Genomic DNA, 21,447 nt, shown 5'->3' on the forward strand with positions numbered 1-21,447 from the left:
AAATAGTATTAGCATTAGTTGTGAATTAGGTTCTAGGTATCTTTATATATTCTCAATTCTTAAGATCAATGAGGATTTAGAACTAGTACTACCCCAGGGTAAAGCACTGAACTTTGATGAGTTTACAGACCCAAAGTGTATAAACACTCTATGTAATTGGACAGAAATCCTGAAACTGATCAAAATCCTGATTAATACCATCAGAGGATCAGTGGCTCCTGACTGGTGGCCATGCAATAAAAATATTTTTTGTTTTCCTTAAGTCAGAGTAAACTTGAACGGGCAATCTGAATTAAACTGAGGTACAAAGGGGTATTTATCTAGAGAAAAACACAAGACCAGATTTATTTCATACAATGTTATTCACACATTTTTCATTTTCTAATTTATACATAATATACAAAGAAGATAACATTATTTCATATGAACCAATAAGAGCCAGGACTTAAGACAAACTGGTCCAGAAACAATCCATGTTGAAAGGAGACACTCAAGAGTAAAGCCTAAGTGGCTCTGCCCAGTTAAGTTCCTTTATTGTGAAATGCCATTTTCAGATTTTATCAAACTCCATGCCAACTTTTATTAAAAGTGAAATCACAGGTGGGTACCCAAAATGGCAGACCCTAACATGTCTACAATGACACATCTTTTTCTAGAATAGGCCTCGAAGTACTGGGACGATTAGGTTGTCAAGACACAGGGGACCATCAGGACCCCAGAGGAGGGTTGCTTCCCAGTGTGCTCTTCTCTAGGACTTGCCCAATTTGCAGAGGTAACTGCCTGTGCCAACAGAGGCTACGGATAAAGGGAAATCAGGAATTCAACTGTGCAAATCCAAGAAAGTCACTACCAATCTTCAACAAGGACAACTTGGATCCTAAAACCATGAGCTGATTGATACTGGGAACAAAAATTGGACGCGGGGCCAACACACTAAGGCTGGCACCACCAAGGCGGGAAGGTGCGAGAGCAGCTTCGCAGGGGAAGCACTGCCACTGTGACTGGGACATGATGAACCAGGGTGACTCTGAGAAGTGACAGTGACAAGTGGTTGGATTTAATGGCCTCAGCATGGAATGTTGGGTTAAAAAAAACCAGAGCAACTCAAATAAAATATGAAAAAGTATGCCTGGCACCCCAAACCTCATGCCATTATTTTTAGGTTCATGATATGAGCAGCTAAGTGATAAAAACCTTTATATTCAATATTGTGCTCAGAAGATTGCTTTTCTTCTGCAGACTTCCTAGTAAAAATCCCTTACATGTTCAATCTAAAGAGATAGCATGGTTCATTAGTTTTCAGCACTAAACATAAGTGGGTCAACATAAATGTTTTATACAAAATACTGACTTCAACAAAATACAAAGCACTTTCTTTATCTTTCAGAAACTGAATATACAAAGCAAGTTTTTTTCCAAAATATTTTCATAGGCAAAGGATTAAAAACGATTTTAATTATACACATATGGTCACAATTTTGCCTTAAAAAGATTGTTGGGAAATGTACATAAGGCCGCTTGTAAATGTACATCATGTTACTGTTATGTCTTATGTCCAGAGAAAAAAAATGTTATCATACAGATTTGCTCTTACTTGGGAATAGGCTATCCAAAAATACAGTACTCTTCTGTACAAAGAAAAAAGTCACATCACATTTAATAAGATGGAAAAAGCATTGGCCTCCATGTTAACCAAATATCTCAGTCCAATACTTTCTATTATGCACAATACCCTGACTTCTTGAAAGGGATCCAAATCCTAGCATGTCCATATTAACTATTGTTATAAAACAAAATGTTTCTCATAATAAAAAGAAAGTTGGTTCATACTTTTGAAATCATATAAAGATAAAAAATTTTTAAAAAATCACTCTTGATTTGGAGAAATAAATTTACATTATACAACACTATATGCCAGGTCAAAGAGGGCAGGGACATAAATGTACACTAAAATGCAAATGTTTCCCAAAGAGATAAAACAAATTCCATTTACAGCATGATGGTTTACAAATGTACACCTGTACAACCAAGGAAAGCATTACTACTAAATTAGCAAGGCTTTTATAATAAACACTGAAACAAGATTTGCTTTTCCAAATTGTAACTTACCATCTATTACTACACACACAATGCATATATTTATAGGAAGCAAAAAAGGCTATCTGAATATGTAATCATGCTTAAATGTTGAGCTATCAAATTCACTTTTCAGTGGCCCCTCTTCACCTCTATCTGGTTCCTACTTTCTGAAATCTACTATGAAAAAGCAAAATAAAGCTCAACACTTCCTCAACATGTCCTTGTAATTCTATAAGCAAAACAATATACAAATTTCCACTCTTTTTCATTGCAAACCAAACCGAAAAGTTAAAATGGGACTTAACTTTCTGTTTAGTGCACTTAACTGGATGGAAGTGTCACCATGATTTTTTTTTCTATCTCTTACAACAATTACATATGTTAAGTATATACAATACTTCTGTACATTGCCAGAGACATTTTAGGGCAGTATTTGATTAAAACCACATCCACTGTAAATAATGTTAAGTTCTTTTCATCTCAAATCATTTAATTCTTATCTTACTTGCTGAATTTTATTTGCATGATTGATTGTGAATTACCAAAATACAACTTAACTTTTTAAAAATATGAATAATATTTATGTAGTTGATTGTTAATCTGTTATAAAAGGCTTCACACAAAGGACAAAAAAAAAAAAAGACTATATTTCTATATACATCTCTATAAACCTGTTGTGCTATGGGGTCCATAGACCTACCAGACTGCAAGCCAGTTTATTAAAAGAATACTGTACTTTTTCCTTTAAAAACTATTTTTGTGGCTTTACAAGGTAAAAATTTACAAAATATGTGACAGCTTTTTTTGATACAGTTACATCATATACAGGCATTCTGTGCTTTGCCAGCAATCCAATCTGATAGGTCTCCACTAAGGGCGAAATATCATTTATAATTCACCACTCCCACCCCCCAAATATACACAAGAACCTTAAAAAATTTACAAATGGATGAATAAAGTCAATAAATAGTTTTGCTTTAAAAAAAATTTTGAAGATTCATAGTTGAGTTGTGTTTTGATAATTCACAAAAGAAACGTTCTTTTCACGTGGTTATGGTTACATTATCTTCTTTCTCTTTTTCGTTTATAGCATTCCATTTGGTGGTCCTCCAATAGGCCCTAGATCTGGGCTATTTTTCAAATAGTATTTTTCCAACTTGGCCAGTATATGTTTCCCGTATGTGTATTTGCGCAAAGTAGTAATGTGAGGTCGAATCTGAAAAACAAATACTCTGCTTAGGATATGTTCTTTTAGTTTCTGATTTCTTAAAAAAGTGCCCCATATCCGAGTAATTTAGAATAATTGGGATTTTCAAAGAATAGCAGAGGGGCTCCAAGCACAGCAGGAGAGTATCTCTAGTGAACTACCACAGTCTATGAAGGCAGAATCTTATAACTTGAGACAGCTGGACAAAAATTCAATACAAAATAAAGCAGAAAACATAAACGTGGTCAGATTTGTGATGGCTAATACATTTAAGATGTCCAATATCTTACTAATAGGTTTGAAAATATTAATGAAAGAAATCATAACATTATCTTCCCATTTAGATCGGCAAGAACTTTATAAATAATTGGTACTTATGAGATAATGTAAAACAGGTACCCTTTTCATATACTGACTAAATAGATGTGCAAACTGAGAGCAACTTGGCAGTACCTATTAAAATGTAAAATGTTTACAAAGCTTTACCTGCAATTCCACTCTAAATATTTTCCTTACAAAAACATTTATGCAAAGACATTCATATAAAGCACTGCTGATTACAGTTAAAATATTAGAAATTGCCCGGATAGCTTTGACCTATGAACCAGGTCTCCGTTCAATTCCCAGTCAAGGCACATGCTCAGGTTGTGGGCTCATACAATAGGGGGCATGAAGGAGGCAGCCGATCAATGATTTTCTTTCATCATTGATATTTCTATCTATCTCTCTCTGAAACCAATAAAAATACATTTATAAAATGGTAGAAAATTAATACATCAGCTGAAAAATTTTAAAAATCAGAAGGCCAAAAATACTTTTATGATCATACAAGATCATTTTCTCTTTAATATAAGGAGGAATCCAAAGAGGTTATGTATGTTGTTCCATTTTTTAAATGACTAAATTTAGAAAAAGATCAAGAGTTTTTAAATATTATTTCCTCCAGTGATCTTTTAAATAGATTTTTCTATGGAACTTAATGATGTCTTTACAAAATTATTAGATTCTAGGAAGATAGAGAGAAAAAACAACCTGATTTAAAACAATTAAACAAACATAAACTCTGCCTCTGGAAATTATGTTACTGAGAAAATCTAATTAGATTTTAAAAGTTGATGTCCGACCCATGTAAAATGGCAAATCAAGTATGCCGAAATAAGATGGGGAAAGGAAGAACAATGCTGAAGGTAGATAAATAGATAAGAAATGAATTTGATTTTATTGAGCACATCACCTTAAGAATTTAATAAAGGGTACACCATACTAACCTAAAATCAGGGTATCATTAGATTCCACCACCCCACTAGTTATAACATATATTAGTGGCCTGGTGCACGAAATTCGTGCACAGGGGGGTGGGGTTTTTTCCCTCAGCGCAGCCTGCACCCTTCTCCAATCAGACATCCCTCTTGCAATCTGGGACCACTGGTTCCTAACCGCTCACCTGCCTGCCTGCCTGATCGTCCCTAACTGCCTCTGCCTGCCGGCCTGATCGCCCCTAACTGCCCTCCCCTGCCGGCCTGATCTCGCCTCCAACTGCCCTCCCCTGCCAGTCTGATCTTGCCCCCAACTGCTCTCCTCTGCTGGCCTGATCGCCCCTAACTGCCTCTGCCTGCCTGATCTCGCCCCCAACTGCCCTGCCTCAGCCCCCACCACCATGGCTTTGTCCGGAAGGAATTCCGACGTCTGGAAGATGGACTGTCGACCTGGTCTAATTAGCATATTACCCTTTAGTATAGATTATATAGGATAGGATTGCTTAATGGGGGGGAGGGGGACAAGGCCTTTTTCAGCAGGAGGAGATGTTCTTGGCAGACAAAAATACGTAATCCCTATATCTGGACTGAGAGCCAGCCATATGCACTATACTGTCAAAATGGTCATTAAAAAATTGAACCGCTTTCTTACACCTTACACCAAACAGTTGTTGCCCTTAAAACCCCTCCTCAGCCCCCACCTTAGATTCTGCCTTTGCAGTTCACCCAGATTTGGTTCTGATTGGTCAGTTTCTATGCCAGTCAGAGTCTCCGGGCCTATCTCTAGGCCTGATCAGAGAGGCAGGGCTGATCTGCAGCCCCCACGGAGGCCCGGAGATAAAGAGAGGCCTCTCTTTCTCTCCCTGCTGGTCAGGCCGGGAGAGAAAGAGAGAGGCAAGGGCTGATCAACAGCTGCCACGGAGGCTACGGATCAGACACTGCTTCTCTCCAGGCCTCTTCTCTGGGCCTGATCTGCAGCCTCCTCGGACTGCAGGACTGACTTCTGGTCCGTTGAGGCTTCGGTCGTTATGGACTCTGGGTTTTTATATATTAGGATAAGGAAATTTAAAACCTAGGGAAATTAGATGCATAGCCTAAAGCCACACAAATTGAATCAACTGTTTTAATGCTATTAAATGTATTACCTTGTGCATGATTATCTTTCTCTGAGCAGGTTCAGCCATATCAATCATCTTCTGAATCACATAATTGGCATACTGGTCCTTCATCATGGTGTATAAGGCACTGTGAGGACCGTCATTCTGGCAGCAAACTTCATCAATCAGTAAAGCTCTCTCAGCACGGGAGGCATGAGTAACACACTTTTCTACTACATTGCTGAAAATTAAAGCACATACACAAAAAACTATATTGTTACTCTTTTCTTTTAGCAAAATTTCCTTGACTTTTGAAGAATTTGCTCAATACACTGGAAGACAGAAGAATCAAGATGGGAATCTTTTATAATTCTCTTACAATTACTTTTAAAACAGATTGATATCATAGAAGGACACATATTGGACTTCCACAAGTTTAATTATGGGCCTCTTAAAATCATAATTAAATTGTAATTAATATTATAATTTTAAAATGGGGAACTAGGTTATTAATAAGGTTTGAGACTTTCACAAACATGCACTAAATAAATTTGCATTTACTCAGAGGTCTTGGGGACATAATTTTCTAACTACAGATTTCAAAAATAGGATATGTGGGCAAACTAATTTGTCATGTAGATTCTTTAAGAATAAAAGCAATGTTCTGCATGTGCTTTTTGACTCTACTAAAGAAAAGATTATATTTCAATGTTACATTCTATATGCATTTCTGTGCTTACTAATAAAAGCCAAAGAGTTGAAAGAACAGATCCTTAGAATTAGAAAATAATGCAATACCTGGCAAATTTGTGTTGACTCAGGGCTAAGACCTTTCCTCTGATTTCGGAAACAATTTTGCTCTTGTCTTCAGGTCGACCATGTTCCAGTACATGCTGAATAACGTAATTGCCATACTGATCCTAAGTAAAGACATTTAAAAATTATTTTAAGTCATTCCTTAAGAATAATGATGATTCTTTAAAAAGATAGTAACCATTTTTCTAAAAAAAAATCCCCAAAACAGTAGTATGTAGTCAGAATATACTAGCTTTTGTCTGTGTGTCTACAGTGTATTAATTTAAGAAAATTATTATATCTTAAAAAAAAAAAATAACCATTTAAATATATATATAAACATGAGGGAGCTTACCTGGACCAACTGCTCTGTGTGTTGGTGGAGTTCTTCTAAGATGGGCAAGGTTTGTTCTGCAGTGCAGTGTTCTAGGATGCGCTGGATTACTCTGCATCCATAAGGATGAGTTGAAAGTACAAACACCTTAAAAAAAATGGGAAGAATTAAAATTTCCATTCTCTGACACGCTGAATTAATTTAAATAAAATGGTGGGGAATTCACATTTAATACATCATCAAATTTGTTGATATTTCCCCATTATAATACACATTCAATTTAAAAATTATGTGATTTTCAAATTGCATTAATCCATGGGGTGCTCAATTTAAGTGTTAACAGATATTTTGATTAAAAGGAATCTAAACAGAAGATGAAAAACATGTAAAAATGAGAAGAAATGTATTGTGGGGTGAGGACAGTGCACACTGTAATTAGAAACTATTAATTACAATGTATTTGTTACTAATTAATATTTGTCTTTTATTATATAGTTTTAAGTTTTCCTAACTCTTCTCCCAAGAAATTTGTAAAAAAATTGGTGTACAATCCTAACAGAGGTTATCTTATCTTCTTAAAGTAATGTAATTAAACTCTTATTTCTATTTCTCAGCTTCAAAAAATTAAGGTATTGACAGAGGCAGAAATTAGGTAACAGAGGCAGAAATTAGTGTACATTCACTATTTTGTCTCCTATTTTTTATATGCAAGTACTGGGTATTATCTTGTGACTTATGAAAAATGTATTAACACTCAAAATCTAAAATAATGCCCCACTAACTAGGCTAACTAGGTAGAAGCCAAAAAAAAATCTTACTTGTCCTTTGAAAGCATCAATGATGAATTGTAGTGACTGTGGCTGAACACATTCAATACATTTTTGTACAACATGGTTCCCATTCTGATCTTTCACACATTTGAGTACATGACCATCTAGCTCCTTTACCATTTCACTCTGCAGAAGAGAAGATGACGTTTAAATAACTGCCTCATCAAACATAACAGGATTACAAATATTGAAATGAGAACAAAAGTATAATCAAAATTTTGTTTGCAATTTTTTTTCATATCCAAGTTTAACCCTCCCCAACAAAGTATAATTTGCAGAAGCCAATTAAGGTGAAAATTACTAAAAAATTTTGCAAGATTATAATTTGAATTATACCAGCTGAAATATAAACTAGTGATGAACTGGCCATATTTAAACTACTATCTTCACTGTGTACATCTTCTATTCATCTTTCTCAGCTGACAACTAATATAACTCATTCAGAACTTTTTCCTCTGCTTAGCACTTCTCTTCCCCAAAATAATTATTTTAAATGACTGCATGAGTCCAGCAGCATGGCTCAGTGATTGTCATGGCTCAATTCCTCGTTAGGGTACATGCCCAGGTTGCGGGCTTGATCCCCAGTAGGGGATGTGCAGATGATTCTCATCGTTGATGTTTTGATCTCTCTCTCCCTCTCCTTTCCTCTCTGAAATCAATTAAAAAAATTTAAATAAATATATATATATTTAAATATATTTTATTGATTTTTATAGAGAGGAAGGGAGGAATAGAGTTAGAAACATCGATGAGAGAGAAACATCGATCAGCTGCCTCCTGCACACCCCCTCCTGGGGATGTGCCCGCAACCAAGGTACATACATGCCCATGATCGGAATCAAACCCGGGACCCTTCAGTCCGCAGGCCGACCAACGCTCTATACACTGAGCCAAACCGGTTAGGGCAATAAAAATATATTATAAAAAAAAAAAAAAAAGAATCCAAAAACACTACCATTATTCATTAACTGGTTCATGTAAAACTTACTCCCAAGAGCTTTATATTTTTAAATATTAAAGAAACTTAAAATAACTTTAAAGTATCTATACCAGTTTGAGACTGCAGAGAAGGTCTAAGGTACTACATCATCAAATTTGTTAATATTTCCCCATTGTAACATATATTCAATTAAAAAATTATTTCCATCAGTTATAAAAAAAAATCCTAGTATGCGATTTTCAAATTGCATTAATCCTTTTACTTAAAATATTTAGACTTTTCCATCCAAGAACATGGTATATTTACCATTTAATTTATACATATTTTCTTTTAAAGAATTCTAAATCTTGTTAATTATAAATCTTGTTAATTCTTAGGTTACTTTTCCTGTTGAGTGAGATTTATAAAAACTTCATTCTTATGATATAAGTATAAATATAATCCAAATAAACATTGGATATAGTAAAATGTATTCCCAATATGACAGAAAATCAAATAAGCAAGTGATGAGCCAAACTAGCTAGGGCTGCTGTATAACTTTTAATTAATAACTTACTGTTTAATACAGTTTAAAAATCTTTTAACTGGAAACATGTAATATTTCACTCCAAGATTATTGTAAGATAAAAAAAGAAAGTAATTTAAAAACTGAAAAAATACAAAAATTTTGTCTTAACTTACAATTACCTGCTGGTCAGATGAAATAGACTCTAATGCTTTCTGAATAACACGGCAGCCATACATCTGCAAGGCCAAGGGTAGAACATGACCACGAATACGAGTAGCCAGGGCTAATTTTTGATCCAAACTCCCAAACTGAGAGAGAGGAAAATAATATTATTAAAAAGTGACCATAATGCTACTTTGCTAATCTTAAATAACCCACTGTTTGTAGCCTACTGGATCGACTTTTAAAATATCACATTTGGGTATTATGAAGGGAGGAGGCATTTAGGTAAAGTTAACTAAGACAGACCCAGAGATGCTTGAAATGATAAGTGTATTACTTTCTTTGGGGTCAAAAATTTGTTAACATACACCTTCACTTTTCATTTCAAACCAACAGCCCTCATCCTATCTAATAAAAGAGTAATATGCAAATTGACCATCACTCCAACAAACAAGATGGCCGCCCCCATGTGGTCAAAGATGGCCTGCAGGGGAGGGCAGTTAGGGGTGACTGGGCTGGCAGAGGAGGGCAGTTGGGAGAGACCAGGCCAGCAGGGGAGGGCAGTTGGGGGGGGACCAGGCCTGCAGGGAAGGACAGTTGGGGGGAACCCAGGCCTGAAGAGGAGGGCACTTGGGGGAGGGGGACCAGCCCTGCAGGGGAGGACAGTTGGAGGGACCCAGGCCTGCAGGGGAGGGCAGTTGGGGGGGACCAGGCTTACAGGGGAGGTCAGTTGGGGGGACCAGGCCTGCAGGAGAGGGCAGTTGGGGGCGACGAGGCCTGCAGGGGAGGACAGTTAGGGGTGACCAGGCCGGCAGGAGAGGGCAGTTAGGGGTGACCAGGCCAGCAGGGGAGGGCAGTTAGGGCAATCAGGCTGGCAGGGGAGCAGTTAGGTGTAGATCAAGCTGGCAGGGGAGTGGTTACGGGGTAATCAGGCTGGCAGGCAGAAGCGGTAAGGGGCAATCAGGCAGGCGAGCGGTTGGGAGCCAGCAATCCTGGATTGTGAGAGGGATGTCCGACTGCCCGCTTAGGCCCGATCCTGGGAGTCTTTTTTGAACTCTAGTCTTCAATAATGAATCTGAGCCATACATTCAGACTAGTTAATTCTCAACTATATTCTGACATAAACTACAACACAGATATTTAATTATAAACGAATAATCAGGTAAATTATAAACTAGAGGCCTGGTGTATGAATTTGTGCATGGGTGGGATCTGGCTGGCCTGCCCCAATAGATCAGATTGGGCCGGGCCAGCCGGGAGGAGGGGCCACAGGTGGTTGGCGGGCCGGCCCTGTCCCCGATCAGGGTGGTGGCCTGATCAGGGGCAGGGCCGGCCCAGGGAAGGGGCCTCAGGTGGTTGGCCAGCCAGCCCCGCCCCGGTTTGAACTCCGGGTCGAACTTCAGTTGAGGGGACAATTTGCCTATTAGTCTTTTATTATATAGGAAGGATAATATCTAACAAATCCAAGTAAAGACTATCCTATTATTTACTGCTTCATCTAAGACTTACTCCCAATGCTTTGTATTTTCAGATATTAATCAGGATTAATATTAACCTTCCATTTTAAGGTAGGCCCAGACATTTATCTGTTGGACATTTGGGTTGTTTCCACCTTCTGGCTATCTTACCTTATAATAGACAAATATGCAAATTGACCGCACCTTCGCTACAACCAAGCCACGCCCACCAGGAAACCGTTGCAGGGACGTTGGGGTGCGGCAGAGCCCAAGGCCAGGAAAGCCTCCGGTGGAGGCTTTCCCGGCCTTGTGCACCAGCGGGGAGCCTGCACGGATCGCAGGAAACCACTGGGGGTCGGCTCCTGTGATCCCTAGCAGGGATGCTGGGTGCGGCCGAGCCCAAGGCTGGGAAAGCCTTGGGCACCAGCGGGGAGCCTGCATGGATCGCAGGAAACCACTGGGGGTCGGCTCCTTCGATCCTTAGCAGGGATGTTCGGTGTGGCCGAGCCCAAGGCCACCGCCCGGGGCCAAGCCCCGACCCTGAAAGAAGGCAGAAGGCGGTGGCCACAGCCAAGGCCTGGGTCCCCGGTGCCAGCAGAAAACTGGTGCAGGCAGCCAGGTGAATGAAGGTCTATTGCACGAATCTTCGTGCAAACGGGCTACTAGTTCTGTATAATACTGTAATGAACACTTCTTTGGGTATATACAGTGTGGGGCAAAAATAGGTTTACAGTTGTTCATATGGAAAATACAATAATTAATAATACAAGAAAAACTGTTTTGCCTACTCGCAGCTATAAACTTTGCCCCATCCTGTATATATCTAGGAGCAAAATTGCTGGGTTGTATAGCAATGTTATGTTTAGTTTTTGAGGAAATGCCAAACTTTTCCACAGCAGCTGAAACATTTTACATTTCCACCAACAATGAATGTGTAAGGATTACAACTTCATAGCTCCACCAACATCTGTTGTTTTCCATTTTTAAAATTACAGTCATCCTAATAAATGTAAAGTGAAATCTCATTGTGGTTTTAAATTGTTTCCCTAATAACTAAAGATGTTGAGCTTTATACTTATTGGCATTTGTATATCATCTATTAAAAAATGTCTATTCAAGTCCTTTGTTCACTTTTTGAGTTGTCTTTTTTGAACTTTAGTTGTTCTTTAAATAGTGTGGATATAAAATATTTATTTTATATGACTTGCAAATATTTCCATCCAAGCTCATATATTTTTATGTAAAAATGACTTTTACCCAACTTCCTGAGCTTTTCTAAGTATTGAGCATATACTTAGATCAGTGGTTCTCAACCTTTCTAATGCCGCGACCCTTTAATACAGTTCCTAGGTTGTGGTGACCCTCAACCATAAAATTATTTTCGTTGCTACTTCATAACTATAATTTTGCTACTGTTAATGATTCGTAATGTAAATATCTGTGTTTTCCAATGGCTCTATAAGCAACGGTTCTCAACCTGTGGGTCACGACCCACAGGTTGAGAACCACTAGCAGGGTCGCCTAAGACCATCGGAAAACACAGATATTTACATTACAAATCATTAACAGTAGCAAAATTACTGTTATGAAGTAGCAACGAAAATAATTTTATGGTTGGGGGTCACCACAACCTAGGAACTGTATTAAAGGGTCGTGGCATTAGAAAGGTTGAGAACCACTGACTTAGATAGTTATACAAACATGTATGGGTGCTTACCTCAAAAAACTTTTGTATAACATAGTTGCCAAAAACATCTGTCATTAATTGATATGCTGCTTGTAAAATTTCATTAAAAACCATCTGTCGCTCAGCTGGAGTAGCTCTCTCTAGTTTTTGCTGTATGAACCTATATGGAAAAAAAATTTAAATGCATGACAGTACACTGAAAACAAGATCCTGCAAAATTCATATGACTTGAGTACTTACACCCCTAATCCACACAAACACAATTATTTTCAGAAACAGTACTAACACATTTTCTACAGTGGACAGCTAAGGTAAGACAAAAAGATAAAAGTTATGAAGCATTTCTTCTACAACACCTTTAATTTAAAATTACTAGACAGGCAAAAATAAGAATGTAAAGATATTTAAGTTAGTTCCGGTTGCATTATAATCAAAAAGAAAATCACAAACATTTTACTGGTTATTCATATATTTTCAGATATACATACAATAGTACTAAGTATCTTTTTAGAACAGAACAAAAGAACCCTTAGAAATAAAGCTCATCAAACGCAACTGAATTCCTTATAAGCTAGTCCTTGTGAATGATACAAGGTTTATTTGCTACTCTTAAGGAACTTCCAACTAGAGAGGGAGATAAAATTTATATACAGCTATTTAAATCCAGGCGTCCTCAAACTACGGCCCGCGAGCAACATGCGTTGTTTTTTTACTTCAAAATAAGATATGTGCAGTGTGCATAGGAATTTGTTTATAGTTTTTTTAAACTATAGTCCGGCCCTCCAACCGTCTGAGGGACAGTCAACTGGCCCCCCGTTTAAAAAGTTTGAGGACCCCTGAAATCAATAACTATATTTTTTAAATTTCAGTTTTAGTGCTCGCTTCAACAGTACATATACTAAAAATTTCAGCTTTACCTTAAAACTATAAAAAAAGAAAACATCTCAAATTTGATAAATGTATTAGAATTCTATTACCATTCTCCTTTCTGTGCTGTATCTTGAGAAAACGACCTCAAGACTAGCTGGTTTGGCTCAGTGGATAGAGCGCCAGCCTGCGGATTGAAGGGTCCTGGGTTTGGTTCTGGTCAAGGGCATGTACCTCAGTTGCAGGCTCCTCCCTGCATTACAACTACCTCAAGCATTACAGTATATACATTTAATGTACAAAGGCACTGCCCTGGCAACTGTGGCTTAGTTGGTTGGAGCATTGTCCTGTACACTAAAAGGTTAGGGTTTGATTCCGAGTCAGGGCACACACCCATGATGCAGGTTCGATCCTCAGTTGGAGAGTGTGAGGGAGACAACTGTTAATGTTCCACTCTCAGAATGATGTTTCACCCCACCCCCCGCCTTCCTCTATCTCTAAAATCAATTTTAAAAAAGCATGTCTTTGGGAGAAGATTAAAAAATAAAATGTACAAAGGCACCAAATATTTCTATAACAAAAGTGAATGTTGCAATTTAAGCTAAGTAACATTAAATATCTATAATAATTTGCTAATTAGACTGGACGTCCTTCCAGACGAAGCCGGGGCTGCGAGAGAAGCCCGTGTCCCGGGTGCCAGAGGGAAGCCGGTGCCTGCAGCCGGGGGAAGGAAGGCCTACTCTTGCACGAATTTTGTGCATTGGGCCTTTAGTAAATCTATAAAGGAACACAAAAGCATTTAACTGGTTTTTAACTTTAAAAAAAAAAAGATAATATATACATCAGGGATGCTTCAAGTCCACAAATGAAATAAAAAAATTTTTCTTTAATATATTTTAATGATTTCAGAGAGAAAGGGAGAGGAAGGGAGAGAGAGAAACATCAATGATGAGAGAGAATCAATGATCAGCTGCCTCCTTGCACGCCCCACACTGGGGATCACGGCTGAAAACTAGGCACATGACCCGACCTGGAATCAAACTGTGACCTCCTACTTCATAGGTCAAAGCTTAAATATTGAGCCATGCCGGCTGGGCAGAATTCAAAGTATTTTAAGAAAAATTTAAAGATGTTAAATGATTTAGTCAATGTAATAAAAATAATCCAATAAAAAGGCACTACTATATTTAAGTATTAAAAATTCTCATAAAAGAAAATTGGAAACTTAAAAATCTAAACCTGTATTTTTATTATTTATCCTAATATAAAAGACAAAATATAATCCATAGTAGGTATTTATTTTTTAAAAAGCTTTCAACTTTTATGCAAATCAAATGATTCTAGTCAAGAAAAATTTAGGCTTTTACAAGGTAGCAATTTCCAAGACAAAAATGCTGTGGCTCTGGCTGGTGTGGCTCAGTTGGTTTGAGTGTCGATCCGTATACCAGAAGGTTGTGGGTTCAATTCCCAGTCACATCACATACTTGGGTTGTAGGTTCGATTGTCAGTCAGGGAGTGTGCAGGGGCAACTGATCTCTCTCTCTCCCCCACTTTCCCTCTCATTCTAAAATAAATAAAACTATATCCAACAAGAGGATTAAAAAATTTTTTTAAATGTAGTGGAAAGTATCAAAAATCATAATCACTTACCTAGAACCATGCTGGTCTTGAGAAAACTCAACTATGTGTCCAATCAAGTCTCTAAGTTGCAGGTTTGGGAAGCGGTTATTTCTGAAATCTTCCAATAATCTACTTCGGCCTGAAGGCATAATATCAGACCTATTGTACCGAAGCCTCGGAGGAGGAAAGAGCTGGCTGCTGGAGCTGAACAGACTGGAAGTGCTGGAAGCACTTCGATACTTTGCTTCTGCTCCGGGGGCTGCAGAGATATAGCGACCACTACCATTTGTCAGTCCTCCTACAACAAAGCAGCTGTGGTTAGCAAATAGTTTTGACAAAGTCATTCCTCAAATAAAAGTTACTTAAACTAAAAATTCAGTCAGAGAAATTTTTCACCACACTAATTCCTATATGTTTTAACAAAGAAATAAAAATGGAAGGAAAATCTCACACACTTACTTAATGTGTGTGGCTATCAGATGGGAAAAAAGAGACTAGAAAACACGAGGAAAAACTGTATTTGTTCTTGGCAGTTTAGTTTACAGCATAATTGTAACATCTAATATCATACACAAAACCTGCATTTGTTCTTGGAAGCATGGTTTAAAACGTAATGATAACAACTAATGTCACACATACTAATATCAATAACAATACTGAAACTACCAATAAAACTTTCAGTTACATCAACAAGCAAGTTACAAATAATTAGCCAACTCAGGTTTGAAGCCACTGAAAACGAGTTTGACTAAAATTTATTTGGAGTATTAAAGGAACACTGAAGGCTAATCTGTATTTTTGGAATATATATAAAAGTGCATTAAGAAGTGTATACTTCTGTGTAAAAAAAATAGTTTCTTAGTTAACACATTGATTAGTTTTTGTAAGTTAAAAAAACCACCACAATATTAGACAATAAATTCAAATGACACACTATTTTAAAATATTCTGTTTAAAAATACTCTCCATAAGTACTATTTTATAGATAAGAAATCACAGTAATACATAACATTTATTATTCCTAGAGCTCTAATACTGATCTTTAAAACAATGAATAAAAATCCTCTTTAACTTATATACCATTCTAAACAAGAATAAATGGCAGTCAATAGAAACAAAAATAAATATAAGCAGGAAATTGTCTTTAATACATATAACCATTTAAAAGTACTTGACAGTGTCCTTTTAAAAAAGAAAATGTATAGAAAATTGCTAAATGCAGGTTCAGTAGTTCAGATTAACAGAAATCCACCATCAGCTTTAGGCTATTGTATAGCAACTATATGTAGAACAGTGCTTTATATACCACCAGGCCACAGGGTAAAGATGATGCCAAGGACACACTGTCGGTGCAAAGTTATAGAGAGGCCTCGGCCAAAACAAGTTAAAAGGACAAGGAGCAGTAAAAATGTTATAATCCTGGAGTGAACTGCTTTACTTTCAGTCCCCAGCTTTATTCTTCTTCACTGAATTTCCCTTCATCCCTATTTACTCGAACCCTCAGCCCTCTCTCCAACATTAGTGCCATAAAATTACATCCACTTCCATGCTGGAATCCTGGTGTCTAACACATGTCTGTTAAGTATACAATAAATATTCATGAGTGTTTTATGTAATATCAACTGCCTAAGGGCCAGTTCTATTTCTTTCTTTAAAAGTGTGTAACTTAACAAGTCATTTTATATACCAAAACCACTAACATCAAATTCTCATGTTCATTCCAGTTATATCTAAAAAGTGAAAGAATTCATTGTCTTAATACTTGTCCCAATTTCCTATTAACTCTTCTGGTCCACTATTATTATTTCTATTTATATAGTTCCATTAACTGTTCACAACAATAACTGATCATAAGCCCATTCAAGTCTCTTAACAATTCTTTAACCTTTCTGCAGGATAGGGGTGCTATGATTAGCATTCCAATCTGTTTTTACAATTATATTTTCCCACTCAAAGGGCCTCTTTGATGGTGTCAATTACACTAAAACCTACAGCATCCTGCTAGAGTACATCCTCTATATTCTTCTTTTTAATTTATATTTTTATTGATTTCAGAGAGGAAGGAAGGATAGAAACATCAATGATGAGAGAGAATCACTGATTGCACTGATTGGCTGCCTTCTGCACACCCCCTACTGGGCACTGAGCTGCAACCGGGCATGTGCTCTTGACCGGAATCGAACCCGGGATCCTTCAGTCCACAGGCCGATGCTCTATCCACTGAGCCAAACCGACTAGGGCCATCCCCTATTCTTTAGTCTAGTTTTCACATCATTATTCCAAACCGATTTCTTACACAAATTTCCTAGTACTGCCCTAATTGTTCACTGCCCCTCCTTTATGACTATCTCTGTATTGTTGCTTATTATTACCTCAAACATAAAGACTTTTTTTCTCTTATCCTTAATACACTAAAAATTTTCAACACCAGTTCAATATACATACTTACTCCAGAAATTACTATGTCAGGTTTATTTGGTATCTTCCAAGTAGTCCTAGGAACATGCAACAGAATTTCTCCCATGTGTAGATATTCTTTAGTTATATTCTATCAGCAACTAACACCACACTCCTCATGCTCTCTGACAACTTAAAATGTCTAATGCTGTTAAACTGCCTTGAGTTTAAAAAAATCTCGGAATTTCGCCTGGCCGGTGTGACTCAGTGGTTGAATGCCGACAGATGAACTAGGACAGTGGTCGGCAAACTCACTAGTCAACAGAGCCAAATATCAACAGTACAACGATTGAACTTTCTTTTGAGAGCCAATTTTTTTTAAACTTGAACTTCTCCTAACGCCACTTCTTCAAAATAGACTCGCCCAGGCCGTGGTATTTTGTGGAAGAGCCACATTCAAGGGGCCAAAGAGCCGCATGTGGCTTGCAAGCCGCAGTTTGCCGGAACTAGGAGATCACAGTTTGATTCCTGATGAGGGCAGATGCCTGGGTTGTGGGCTCGATTACCAGTAGGGGGTGTGCAGGAGGCAGCTAATGGATGATTCTCATCATTGAGATATCTCTCTCCCTTCCTCTCTGAAATCAATACAAATATATTAAAAAAATTTTTTTTAAATCTTGAAATTTCACTTCTAGAAGACTAATTAGTATTTTCACTTATAAAACTAAAAAATTACACTCAGGGCAGGATACCTTCTTTTCCTTACAAATTAAGAAGCATTTAAAACCTAATTTATAGCCCTGGCCACTGTGGCTCAGTTGGTTGAGTATTCTCATGCACTGAAAGGTCACCAGATCGATTCCTGGTCAAGGCACATAACCAGGCTGTGGGTTTGATCTCCGGTCAGGGTGTGTGCGGGAGGCAACTGATCAATGTTTCTCTCTCTCTCAAATCAAAAACTATTTAAAACCCAATTTATAACATACATTAAACATTTTAAATTTGGTTTTTAAAACATTGAAAACACATCATCCAAAATCTATTTGGGGATTGAGGGATATTCTACAAAACTACTGGTCTATAATCTTCAAAAATGTTGAAGTCATTTGATAGTATTACTACATTATTGTTAATTTCCTCAACCCCCTTTGATAATTGTGGCTATATTTTTAAAAATGTACTTATTTTCAAGAAACATACATGTATGTATTTGTGAGTAAGGGACATTATGTCTGCAACTTCCTTTCACAAATGTAAGGAAAAAAACTCGGTGTGAGGGGAAAGGGAGATGCAGAGAGAGGAAGAAAAAAAATGATGAAGTAGCCCTAGCTGGTTTGGCTCAGTGGATAGAGGGTCGGCCTGCAGACTGTAGGGTCCCAGGTTTGATTTCAGTCAAGAGCACATGCCCGGGTTGTGGGCTCATCCCCAGTAGGGGGGCATGCAGGAAGCAGCCAATCAATGATTCTCTCTCATCATTGATGTTTCTCTCTCTCTCTCTCTCTCTCTCTCTCTCTCTCTCTCTCTCCCCCTTCCTCTCTGAAATCAATAAAAAAAAATATAAAAAAGATAAAGTAAATGTGGGAAAATAACATTTAGAGTATCTAGGTGAAGAATATGCTGGATTTTTTTTTGTGTTGTTACAACTTTCCCATAAGCCTGAAATTATTCCAAAATTTGTTAAAAACAATCAGACAAACAGGTCATCTATATTCAAATCACTGCTACTGATAGCGTAAAGGCATAATAGTCCATTCAATTCATCACTGACATCCCCCTATCATTTACCACTTTTTAATCACTATCTAAATAAGAGTGTAGAGGACATGAAGATCTGTATTATAATTTCACAAATGAAGTCACTATGGTTCAAATGATGTGACTTACAGCTAGTCAGCCCGGACTCTTAGACCAGAGCTTATCACACAAGTGTGCTGCTCCTTATATGCTATTTACATAGTTATCTTTCAAGTTCATTCATGAAACCGAAGGAAGGCAAACACCTTATAATTATTCTAGTACAAATTATGACTTTATACGTTTTCATTTAATTCCTTTGAAAAGTATTGTTTTAGAATCCTTCCCTAGTAAATATCAGGATTCAAAAAAGATTTCAATACTGGGAAAATCAGAGGGGAGAAAAACAAGACAACAACTAAAACCACTTGACCACTCTTACTACTTTTCATTATTTTCCACCTCCTTAGGATATAGAATGATAGCTCCTCAACCTATCAGACCTGTGTGTTCTTTTAAAAATACAGTTTTCTCAATCTTATTTAAGACCTACTGAATTACCCTCAGTGAATAATATTAAAGAAACAACAATGATGTATCTGAAGGTTATTCTGATAGAAGGATATTCTGATAGAAGAGCTTGGCAGATAAAGAACTAAAATCAAGGTAATTTATTTATAGCAGGCTGTCAACTACTTAAACAAAAAATCATAACCCAAGTCAATTCTGGGTTCTGAAGAGTACAAGTATATACAGGCTACTAGACAGAGTCCGTTTCAGAAGGCAAACTTCTGGAAAGGTCAAGAAATGTTAACATGATAATGGAAGATGACTAGTTACTTGGAGTAGGCAAAGAATCAATGGTATAGAGTGGAATGGGTAACTGAAAAAAAGTAGAGAAAAGACAATTTAATGGCATTAATTTTAGTTACCTCTAGCTCATTAACAGATCCACTTAGAATTTTTAATTTAATATTTTTTCTATGATCAGTTTTCAAAATAAGCATATGAAACATTCAGCCATGGATAATCTGACTTATTAGTACATTTATCTGCATGCTGCTAGACTTTAATGAAGGAAAAAAGACTTCACAGCAGTGCTTTTCAATATGCACCTAAATCACTTTGGGATATTGATTACACATTTCTAAAAGGACAAAACTGGTCAGACCTTTGTTTTGAGTCCTGGCATCTCATTTTAAATAGGTTTTATGTGTTCAACATAATTGGTTTTTTACAAAGCCCACTTAATTAATATTCAAAATTGATACTATTTGTTAGACCCCGAGAGTCCATGGCATGTAGTTTTTTGCTGAGAAACAAAAAAGCAACTTTCTCATCTGTGAGCCTAATTCAACCTAAATATCTACCTATAATATGATCTTGTTTTCCTCTTATACACAGTAACTGTTTAAAAAGGCAGCTACTATTATTGAGCACTTTGTTGGACACTGAGATAGTAAACTGCACAAAACGCTACACTGTGCTGAACTGTGTTCCCTGAAAGTTTGTCTTTTGTTTTCAGCCACTTGACTGAGGTAATGTGCCATAGCAGCCCTAGGGAACTAATACAGATTTTGGTACCAAGAGTAGGTTGCTACTAATAATTAGACCGAGAGTTTTTCCTTTTTACCATTATGTCTGCAATGACAAGCAGAGTTCAGGTCAAGAGAAAGCAAGTAGGTAGGAAGAAAAAAAATGCATTAGGGAAATGATGGGGGACACGATCAAAGGCTCATATGAACATGCAAAGGTTATGAGTTAATTATGATTTAAAAGGGCGCTACTGGAAATTTCAGTGGGATAATCCTTTTTTTGTTATGAAAAGTTTAGCATCTGGCTGCTAAATGTTAATAGAACCTTTATTATCAATAGAATCCCCACAACCTTTGTGACAGGCAAACACTGTTGTCACAGCTTGGTAACCATACTGGGTATTTTAAACAAGCACTCCAAGTGATTCTGATGCTGAACCACTGAATCTGATCAAGTAGTTTCTAGTCCTAACCCTGTGATTATCTTAACTGAATTAACTGGTGAAAACATTCTCACACTGAAGCACAAAATCACATTTAATGTATTGATAATGAGTAAAATTAATCATTGTGAACCCAAATTAGAACTAAGATCAGTAATTTTGTGTACAGAAATGAAACAAAGTAGTTCCTCCATATAAGTAATACTTTCGGATTTTCTTCTCAACATGTTTCATACTCATCAACAAGTAAATGACTTTTAGACACACCAAAGATTGAAGCAGTGCTTACATTTACACCACCATGAGAGCCTGTAAGTAATATTCTGTTGAGGCTGGATATGCTGTTCTGTGGCCTGTCCTTGAGTCACTTGCATGATTAAACATTCTTACTTCATAAAGTAGGTAATATGTTTGGACTTTAAATGTCTAGACAAGAACTTTACTATAAATCTCAAGAGTAAACTAAAGTGAGAAAGGTATCTAGAAGTCTAGTAATCTT

At 37.1% G+C, this 21,447-nt stretch overlaps 1 protein-coding gene across 8 annotated transcripts in view; it reads right to left on the reverse strand.

Annotated features, from left to right (window-relative positions):
* Window positions 1-313: 313 nt before the first annotated feature.
* The window catches only part of PUM2 (pumilio RNA binding family member 2), a 73,339-nt gene continuing 52,205 nt past the window's right edge, over window positions 314-21,447 (reverse strand). For 3 of the 8 annotated variants that reach the window (XM_054728571.1, XM_054728574.1, XM_054728570.1), the window contains 8 exons: window positions 14,870-15,137; window positions 12,383-12,512; window positions 9,220-9,354; window positions 7,587-7,724; window positions 6,790-6,915; window positions 6,438-6,559; window positions 5,688-5,880; window positions 314-3,295 (listed from right to left, as the gene is read on the reverse strand). In XM_054728571.1, coding sequence (XP_054584546.1) covers window positions 3,164-3,295; window positions 5,688-5,880; window positions 6,438-6,559; window positions 6,790-6,915; window positions 7,587-7,724; window positions 9,220-9,354; window positions 12,383-12,512; window positions 14,870-15,137 — 1,244 coding nt within the window. In that variant the 3' untranslated portion in view covers window positions 314-3,163. The other 5 variants (XM_054728575.1, XM_054728572.1, XM_054728573.1 and 2 more) reach the window with 4 other exon arrangements.

Source organism: Eptesicus fuscus, chromosome 16, assembly GCF_027574615.1.
Source record: "Eptesicus fuscus isolate TK198812 chromosome 16, DD_ASM_mEF_20220401, whole genome shotgun sequence".
Lineage (NCBI taxonomy): Eukaryota > Metazoa > Chordata > Mammalia > Chiroptera > Vespertilionidae > Eptesicus > Eptesicus fuscus.